Source organism: Protomyctophum parallelum, assembly GCF_964188405.1.
Source record: "Protomyctophum parallelum genome assembly, chromosome: 7".
Classification (NCBI taxonomy): domain Eukaryota; kingdom Metazoa; phylum Chordata; class Actinopteri; order Myctophiformes; family Myctophidae; genus Protomyctophum; species Protomyctophum parallelum.
Genome location: NC_139705.1, coordinates 50,224,893 through 50,234,642, shown reverse-complemented (window position 1 = coordinate 50,234,642; position 9,750 = coordinate 50,224,893). Strand labels below are relative to the sequence as shown.

General features: G+C 41.5%; 2 protein-coding genes across 3 annotated transcripts in view; one reads left to right on the top strand and one right to left on the bottom strand.

Moving 5' to 3' along the window:
* The first annotated feature begins 1,216 nt into the window (after nucleotides 1-1,216).
* spryd4 (SPRY domain containing 4) lies at nucleotides 1,217-6,573 on the top strand. 2 transcript variants are annotated; one of them, XR_014569548.1, is made up of 4 exons: nucleotides 1,217-1,370; nucleotides 3,057-3,122; nucleotides 4,118-5,123; nucleotides 5,315-6,573. XR_014569548.1 is itself a non-coding variant. In XM_083770129.1 (3 exons), exons 1-3 carry the CDS (start codon nucleotides 1,232-1,234, stop codon nucleotides 4,594-4,596), a joined length of 684 nt encoding a protein of 227 aa, XP_083626255.1. In that variant the 5' UTR covers nucleotides 1,217-1,231; the 3' UTR covers nucleotides 4,597-6,573. The 2 variants fall into 2 exon arrangements, 1 of the variants encoding a protein (XP_083626255.1); XM_083770129.1 differs by having other exon boundaries at nucleotides 4,118-6,573.
* Nucleotides 5,523-9,750, bottom strand: part of LOC310862294 (glutaminase kidney isoform, mitochondrial-like) — a 44,998-nt gene continuing 40,770 nt past the window's right edge. Inside the window, exons 17-18 of the mRNA XM_083770122.1 lie at nucleotides 8,938-9,001; nucleotides 5,523-8,557 (exon numbers count right to left, since the gene is read on the bottom strand). Of these exons, the coding sequence (XP_083626248.1) occupies nucleotides 8,329-8,557; nucleotides 8,938-9,001 (293 nt within the window). The 3' untranslated portion in view covers nucleotides 5,523-8,328. The remainder of the gene's footprint in view (nucleotides 8,558-8,937; nucleotides 9,002-9,750) is intronic.

Genomic DNA, 9,750 nt, shown 5'->3' with positions numbered 1-9,750 from the left:
TGGGACACACACTGGTCTGATTAACCCATTCTGACCTGAGATCAGCTTCTAAAAATGTCAGTTGTTCTTCGATTTTTCAAAAATAGCAGACCTACAAGCTCGTATCGCGCCACTCGGTGGCGCGATATGAGCTTGTAGATCTGCTATTTTTCAATAGCTAAAGCATAACATGATGCTGACACCAAAATGGGTGCCCGTTCAGAATGGGTTAAGCACAAACTCAATACAAAGACTGTTAACTGTGAGTGGACGACCCAATTAAGCATTACACTTGTTTACAACAGGGTCCACATTGTTCAATTCATCAAAACATTTAGAGACATACAAACATTTAGAGACATACAAATAGACATTTCTATGTAGCTAAAGAACAGAACAGGAATTCATCATTATAGGAAGCAAAAAAGGGAAAAGATACATTATACAGTGAGGGGAAATGGGGGTGGGGGATTCAGATTTTACATAGGCCAGAGGAAGTGGACTATAAGAAAGGGGAGGTGGTGCTCCCAGAGGACATGTTCTTGCTTTCCTTTTTTGTAACTGAAAAAGAAAAAGATTGCACTGGCCATGACATTTCAATCCAAAGGTTGAGACTCAATGAATAAGACAAGCCAATGTTCCACCTGCACTGTGACAACTCATCTGTGACATTTGACAGAAAGCTATGGTGACACTTCTCCAAATAGATCAACCCATCATTCATAACCCTATAACATCCTGACAGCGTCCTTGATGAATTAAACACACAGGACCACAATGGAAACCCAAGCAGACTCAGGGGCTTTTTGTGATATCTCTTCAGCATTCTTAACTCTACCTCTGTAGCGTCTGCAAACTGTGAATAACAAATCAATCAATAATTAAATTACTTTTTTTTCTGTCTTCTGATTCATGTAGCCTATTTTAATATTGCTGTAGTCCTATGACTATATGTTTAATTATGAATGTCTGTTGATTGTTGTGATCTGTATCTCAGCTACAGTAAACATGAGGTCGTGCCCCTCAACTGTACTGATGATGATGATGATGATGATGATGATGATGATGATCGATCAAATCAGACAAATTTGGGGTCGCTATCCGTGGTGCTGATTCGGTATACAACACATTCTTAGGCAGTGCACTCTCCGGGACGCTAGGTGGCGCCAGAACACGGCGAGTAAGCTCTTCATGCGAAGAAGGAGAAGAAAGAACGTTTAACAACAACAACAACAATGCAGCAGCAGTAAAGATGGCGATGCCCGTCAGCCTGTTGGCACATTTCTGTCGACAGTCAGGGAGATCTGCCTGTTCCCTCACCAGCAGACATGATGCACGGATCAACCCGCTGCAGGCCAGGCGGTGGTATATCTCCAGAACCACGGGGAATGGTGAGAGAATGATTGTTTTGTTAATGTTGTGAGTGAGTGAGTTGTGACCGTTATGTTGTTGTCATGGTTCGATGCAAAGTAGAGGTCGCAACATAGACAGAGACAGCTGTGTATTTCTTTACATGTTGCAAGCCTTTACCATGTTATATCTACATTGATTGACGTTATTTTTTACAACGTACTTCTGTCAAAAGGATAAGACAAAAAAAAGCTCATAGCTTATTTGCATTGAGGTCATAAGTTATGTGTGTAAACTGAATAGATAGATAGATAGATCTTTATTTGTCATTGCTTGCATGAAACAACGAAATTCAGTTTAAAGCTTCACCACTGGCATACAAATAAATAACCATACTGTACAATAACCCAAGTGCAATGTAGTGCAAAGTTTAGCCCTCAGTGAGTGACTGCAAGTGATGATTAATTTGGGCACACGTATACGATCAGATTTGGCTATTGCCACAATAAATACATAATTGTATTTAATCAATCTATAGATAGATAGATAGAATCTTTGTTTTTAGCTTGTTATTATTATTTATGGTGTCTAGACTGTACGTGTATTTTTGTGTGTTGTTAGGGGACTGAAAATTAGCACGCTAAAGCCTTGTGTGTTTACAGTACTTTAAATGGAAATAGATAGATGGATAGATAATAAATAGATTTGTTCCCCACATGGATCAATAAAAACTTTAATTTATTTTGGCCAAAGTCACAGAAAGTGTGAGTTTGTGTATCAGCTGCCAATTGGATTCTGGTATTGAGAAACAGTAAACATTAGATGCCAGACTGTCGATGTTCAGCCATGACATCCACAAAGAGATGGTTCTCAACATTGGGTCCGAGGACCACCAGTGGTCCAAATGGTATCAAATGAGCGTCCGTCACCGAATTCATATATTAAAAATCACACCCGTGTGAAATGAGGGGCTTATCATTATACATCATCTCATGAACAACTGAAATGAGACTGAATGTGTGATTGGTTTATAGCCGATTTGCTCGTCTACATACAGTATGACGTACATTTCCCCTTCATTGTCAATGGCATTTAATGTTTTTGTTGCCACGAATTTACGTCATATTTGACGGCCTAATTTCTCCTTTCATTGTCAATGGAAAATAATATGAGACGTGTTAGGAGACAAGAAGCATGTAAGAAGCAAGTTATCAACTTATCGCCAATTTGCATGACGAGGTGTTCTCTTTTTTTTCTATGTCTGTGTTTATGTTTGTCACATGCTGCATAGACACGTCTGTGTTTACGTTTGACACATGCTGACGTCTTGTCTCTTTCTGTCATAGTGACATTGTCCTGCATCAGATCATGTGTCCCTATCCAAATCAGGTTCTCCAATAGCCTCTTCTGTTTTTTGTTTTGTTTTTTTTGTTTCACATGTTGCATAGACACGTCTGTGTTTATGTTTGTCACATGCTGTATAGACACGTCTGTGTTTATGTTTATGTTTGTCACAAACCGAATACCGAATATAGGAAACAGTTGGCCCGAAAACCGAATAATTATACGAATATGATTAATATTATATATTTTTTTTCCTACCATTGCTGTCATGGCCGTACCTTAAAGCTACCTGATTTATGGCAAAGGGAATGGTTATGGCAAAACGTCTTACTGGTTATTATTATGTGATGTACAGTAAATATGAACTTTCTTTTGACCAACAGAGTTGCAATTCCGTCTGGATGAGCAGACGGCACACAGCAGTCTGGACCTGTACAAGAAGGACACAGGTGTGTGTGTGTGTGTGTGTGTGTGTGTGTGTGTGTGTGTGTGTGTGTGTGTGTGTGTGTGTGTGTGTGTGTGTGTGTGTGTGTGTGTGTGTGTGTGTGTGTGTGTGTGTGTGTGTGTGTGTGTTGTTAATAATATTTCCATATTATCGTGAAAACTCTCACCCCAGCATACATATTTTGGTGGGAACCATTAGGTCTACATGCTTTGGTGTAGACAAAAAAAAAAGCAGCAGAGCCAACTCGGATGTTACCTTTGTGGTCCACTTGTACTCAATTCATCAGTAATACTGTACATACGATGCAGTACAAACATATTGGAATACAGCTCAGTAGAATCATAAGGTATTTTTACAGAGGAAGGAGGGGTGCAGTGGGGGTCAAGGGTCAGGAGGATTCTACTATCAAGGTGTTGAAGGGTTCAAACTATGTTCATTTGTGTTTTTGAGGAAAGGAATTATTTAGTTTTAGGTTAGTTTTGAGTTTGAGTTTGTTCAGGGCAAGACATCGACCTCGCCCGTGCGGACTCCGGGCCCCCAGCCTGGTAACCTGACGCTGCCAGATGGGGGCGGTATTGGGTAACCATGTTCCCCAACACAGATTCCATCTGGGATCTCTCAGGGAGTTCAGCTAACACCGATCCGTTCCGTACCGAACCAATCAGCCGCGTGAGCTAAGGGTGGGATATGTGCGAAACCGGATGTGAAGCTATATAGACACGTCAATATGATTGGTTGCGTTTGCACGCCCACACGGTGATAGACAGACGGTCCCATCCAATCATCTACCAAGTATCTTGAAAAAAAGCAACAGCCCCGTCATCGAATTTGCTTCCGAGATCCCAGATCCCAATAAGCTGTGAAACAAATTTGTGTAGCAAGCTTCTTGGATCTGGCAGCGTCAGGTTACCAGCCTGGTACCCTAAGTCAAAATATGGCCCTTGAGGAACATTAATTGGGGAACCCACCCCACCCTGCCCCGATCAATCCCTCCTCCAGGTGTGATCTACCGCATGCTGGGCCTGGACCCCAGCAAGGTGCAGCACAACCCCGAGCGCTTCCGCGACTGGGCCGTGGTGTTCGCCGACCAGACCGTGGGCGGCGGCCGTCACTACTGGGAGGTGACCGTCAAGAAGTCCCGGGAGTTCCGGCTGGGCGTGGCCGAGGCCCTGATGGCGCGCGAGGACTGCGTGGGCACCAACGCCTCCTCCTGGGTGTTCGGCTACGCGCAGCGCCCTGGGTGGTTCGCCATGACCAAGAACAAGGTGGTCCCCGTGACGCTGGTGGGGAAGCCGGACCGCGTGGGCATCCTGCTGGACTACGAGGCCGGCGCCGTGGCGCTGGTGGACGTCCAGAGCCTCAGGGTCGTCCACACCATCAAGGCCAGCTTCAGGGAGCCGCTGTGCCCGGCGTTCGGACTATGGGACGGGGAGCTGCTCACGCACTCTGGCATGGAGGAGCCTCCGGGGTTGAAGTGAATTAATGAATGAACCCCCCCAGCTAGTGGGCTTCAAAGAGTTCAAAGCTTTCTGACGGTTTTCTGAAAAAGCTATGTTTCTATGTCAGTCGTTCTTTGATTTTTCAAAAAATAGCAGACCTACAAGCTCGTAGCTATGAGCTTGTAGGTCTGCTATTTTTCAATAGCTTAAAGCATAACATAATACTAACACCAAAAGGGGTTCCCGTCCCCAAAATGGGTTTTAATCTGAGTGGATCAGATTTGGATTTTAGGTGTTTAAAGAGATAATTTCATTAATCAAATTATGGATTTTTCTTTATTGAAATGTAATGTTTATATGATCACAGATCGGGTTAGCACTGAGAAAAGTGTTGCGCCTTTCTTCGTCCTTTTTTTCCCCAAACTTTACTACGGTCAAAAACATAAGGGAAACTTTGACAGCAGAAGACTCGCTCACCGTATAGAAACTAGAAGTAAAACTCCTTAGACTTAAGAAAATATCTTTTATTTTATTTTATCATGCTCATAAAGTGCTCTATGCTTAAAGTGCAATTAACCCATTCTGACCGGGCACCCATTTTGGTGTTAGCATCATGTCATGCTTTAGCTATTGAAAAATAGCAGATCTACAAGCTCATATCGCGCCACCGAGTGGCGCGCTACGAGCTTGTAGGTCTGCTATTTTTGAAAAATCGTGTGTCCAGTGGAAACCTTGTATGAATCTGATCTCAGGTCAGAATGGGTTAAAAAGCAAACGTTTGGGTCCTCAGACCTTCGTCAGTGCTATATCAGATTGGTTATCAAAGGTATCCTTATGCTGAAACTACCTAAAAGCGTTGAACTCTTGGCCCACGAGACGTGGGTTTCACTAGCGGTGCCTTTGGGTGAGAGGGCTCTGGACTTCACTGTGCATTAGAGGGGGTGACAGGGCTCTGGACTTCACTGGAAGCACTGAGGAAACTGCCTTTCTTCATCCTTTTTTTCCAAACTTGACTACGGTAGCGGTGGTCTCAAAAACATAAGGGAAACTTTGACAGGAGAAGACTCGCTCACCGTATAGAAATGTAGAAGTAAAACTCCTTAGACTGAGACTTAAGAAAATATATTTAATTTTATTTTATCATGCTCATAAAGTGCTCTGTGCTCAAAGTGCAATTAAAAAGCAAACGTTTGGGTCCTCAGACCTTCGTCAGTGATGTATGATTTTCACAGACAAAGAACGTTGCTCTTAAAGAGCTCCAAAACGATACAGCTCAGGTGCTGAGAATTGCTAATTACTAATTGATGACATCACCAGATATTCTTGTTTCCTATTATATAACTGTGATTTTGTATATCTATTCTGTAATGTCCACGCCCACTATCTGGTGATAGTGGGCAGACTATTAGATATCATGTCTAAGATTGTACAAAAACAAGATTTGTCTTGATGGGAACATGAATGCCATGTTCATGTTTTAGCTTTACGTTCTGACCTTACTGTATATGCATTATTAATATACTTGCTACTGTATTTGCAGGCAAAGCCATACTGTATTTCTCACGTTCATATCGATTGTTTAATTAAAAAAAGAAACTTAAAAGTTTTCATTTCCCTTTTTATCTTTATTTACAGCAAGATATTTTACATTATGAGAGAGAAAACAAACAAGGAAAGGTTTCATTAATGGAGTAGTTCACCCCAAAAAATGATTTGTTTTCTATCAATTACACACTCCATGAAGAGGTTTTAGCTTAGTCGCATTCATAAGCCAATAATATGATGCCAGTGTCATTGGTCGATAAGAGACTCAACAGGAGACCTACCCGGAGACTAACAGTCATCAAATTATTGGTTTAGGAATGAAAGAATATTAATAATAAAACTTACAAGGCTTAATGGGGTGTATATTTGATAGGCAAGTTTTTTTTTTGGGGGGTGAATGAACTCCTTTTAAGCAGTCGTGTACTGACTAAGTGGCATGAAGTACAGTAGGCTACATATCAAAACGGATAAGGACAAAAATAAACAAGTGTTGTACTAAAACTATCCTGCATAGGAGTGCAACCGTTAATCAAACTAATCCATTTAATCAATAATAAATAGATTATCTTATTTTCCCTATTTGTCCACAGTCCACACATCAGAAACCAATCACCAAAGAAAAAAGAAGTAGATTCCTTGATATATACAAAATGTAAAAGTGTACCCCAAAGAAATCGCATTTTGTGGATTATTCAATGAATCTAAGAAGTGATTCAGAAGATGGTGGATGGTTGCAGCCATACAGCACAGTAATGGTAATTATTGCAGTTTTTATAATGCAAACAAAGATAAATGAAATACATGTTTTCACATCAAAGGGAAGATAGCAATTTCTGAGGCAAAAAGCTCTCCAATCATCACAATCACAAGCTCTCAACAGGAGATATACATCTAGAATAGGGGTGCAACGAACGGTTCATCAATTTAAATGAAATACAAATAATTGATTTTAATATGATAAACGATAGCAGATCTACAAGCTACTCCGAGTGTACAAATGGAACCAAGAATGGACCCTTAATAATACGAGCTAGCTTGTAGATCTGCTATTAATTTATTTGATTACAAAAATAATCAAGATAGACCTTTTTTCCCACGTTGATTCACAAAGAATGAACGTGACAAACAGGACGGTTGCAGCCCTAATCTAGAATGGGACCAAGCTGGAGAAACACATTCAATGTCATTATTCTACATTCTTGAGTCGTTCTCTCATTTTGGTGAGGTAGGATCATTGGTGCAGCAAAACAGAAAACATTTCTACTGCCGGAACCAGTTTCAGAATCAAACAAGAGACATGATTGACACAAACAACAAATAATATATTACATTGGCCTTTAGAAATAAATACACGCCTGGAGGACAAACTATTTACATCAAATTGGCAACGTCTTTGACGGGTGCGGCCTCGCCAAACTTCCCTTACCGTGTAAGCCGTCCAAATCGTACGTTTCTTGCTTACAGTCAGAGAGAGTAAAATCCAGCACCTCTCCCTTCACACATAAAGCGACAGGTTGATTTTTACCATCTGATAAAGTGCTGTGCTGCGGCACCAGCTCGCATTGAATCCACTTTTCCTAAATCTAAGACATCAACACATCCTTACCAATTAAGGACCAGAGGAGAACATACGGCAGGACTTATTAAATACGTCAACGGTTTATTAAATACGTCAACGGTTTATTAAATACCTCAACGGTGTTTAGAGAAGCTAAGTGGAAATATGAATTCACAGTGTCTTATCCCACGTTATGTCTTAATATCCCCATGCTGTGTCACACTAAAGCAAAGGTGTAGTTCCAGACTCTATAGCATTCAGAGATTGTGGGATAGTTGTCTGTCTGGCTACGCAAGTCTAAGGTGTAAAAAAAATGGTGGTGCAACTCCCCCCCCCACCTCTCTCTCTCTCATTAGCAGGCAGCAGTGCAGAACTATCCCTCTCTCTGTTTCTGGAAACAGCGCCCCTACTGGTACCCCATAGTCATATACTGGTGCTCATTAACCTACACATAGGCACATAGGTGAACACGGACATTGCTGTTCCTTGGAGTGGTTGCACCACTCAAAAACTGCAAGAGTGTGTGTGTGTGTGTTTGTGTTTGGGGGGGGGGGGGGGGGGGGGGGTCTCCAAGGAAGAGGGTTGGAAACCACTGCTTATGAAACGACTACACACAACAAGTTTCGTTCCCATGACAACCATGACATTATCGTCCTACCGCATAGTTCCTAAACCTTCAAGGAGTCCTTTATGGACTTGTGATGACCTGCACTGTCCTCGCTGTCAGACTGGGGGTCCCCGGGGCTGCCCCGGGGGTCCCCGCTGCCCCGGGAGTCCTGGGGGTCCTGGGCAGGGTTACCGCCAGGGGGGCGGTACATGCGCTGGTACTCTCTGAGGACGGTGGCCACCGCGTCGTGACCAAACTGCATGGCGTCGTCCAGAGGAGTGTTGCCCCATCTACACACAGACACACCGTAGTGAAAATGTACTTTACTAGTATTTATTTAATGTAGTATTTCCATTTCTTTTTAAATACTTTTACTTTTCTCCACTACATCTCAGTGTCAAACATTGTACTTTTTTTTTTACTCCACTACACTTGTGTACTGTATTAGAAAACTTCACTAGTTACATTGTAGATTTGAATTGTTATTACAAAACATACATTAACTAACAACTTTGACTATTTGAAAATGACCGATCTACGCCACACACACACACACACACACACACACACACTCGTACACTGCACAGCGCAGATTTACTGACAAAGCTATTTGAATAATATTCAAATTCAAAATTCTAATATTATTTGAATTTTGAATTTGAATGCTTACCTGTCTTTCATGTTGGGATTGATTTTAGAGACTTCTGTGAGGAATATGACTGTCTCCAGATGACCTGCAATAAACGGAAAATTATTTCAATAGTGCAGGGTCCTAAACACTAAACGATTCCATAGCTTTCCCAAAGTATTTGACCTCATTTCCAAGCGTATATGGTGCAGTACTGAGGCTCTTTACACCAGTGTGCTATCGATGCCTGCCTGGCTATAAGACTGACTCCAGCAAAGGTGTCACATGAAAAAGTAGATTCTTTGATGTATAGATTAGGCTGCACACCCACAGCCCGTGCAGCAGAGCACTAAATTAAAATCTTATATATATTTCACGTAATGTTATATTTTGGGACATGTATTTTATGAACAAAATCACTTCAGTATTTAAGTCCGACGTCATTTTGTAGTGCTACGTTACGTCCGGGTCCAAGTGGCACCAGCTCCCGTCCGCATCCCATTGTAAATAGAATATCTAAACGCGTGAATCTTTTTACAATGACGTTATTTTTCAGAAAGGAAGCCATTGAGGGTTAAAATGGGTCTTAATGCTTCCAACTCCAGTAGAATTATTAATGTTTTGTACAAGTGTCCATGACAACAAAAATATATGATGTGGAGACAATAAAGACTATTATTATCATTATTATTGAAGGTGCTTGGTAAAATATTTCGGGGGCATATTGTAGAATGTGTGCAGGCTTGAGTATGTTGAATCTAGTTTGCATTAATGAGGATTTAGTTGACACAATAAAATAAAATGGCGATAGTATTCCATGTGGGGCAGACGGCCTGTCACAGCCAGATTTGGGAG

What these genes read in the sequence shown, in the direction of transcription:
- spryd4 (XM_083770129.1), top strand. Translation starts at nt 1,232, where the DNA reads ATGGCGATGCCCGTCAGCCTGTTGGCACATTTCTGTCGACAGTCAGGG. An exon ending in CTCCAGAACCACGGGGAATG is followed by an intron (nt 1,371 to 3,056) that starts GTGAGAGAATGA and finishes TTTGACCAACAG; the next exon opens with AGTTGCAATTCCGTCTGGAT. An exon ending in CCTGTACAAGAAGGACACAG is followed by an intron (nt 3,123 to 4,117) that starts GTGTGTGTGTGT and finishes TCCCTCCTCCAG; the next exon opens with GTGTGATCTACCGCATGCTG.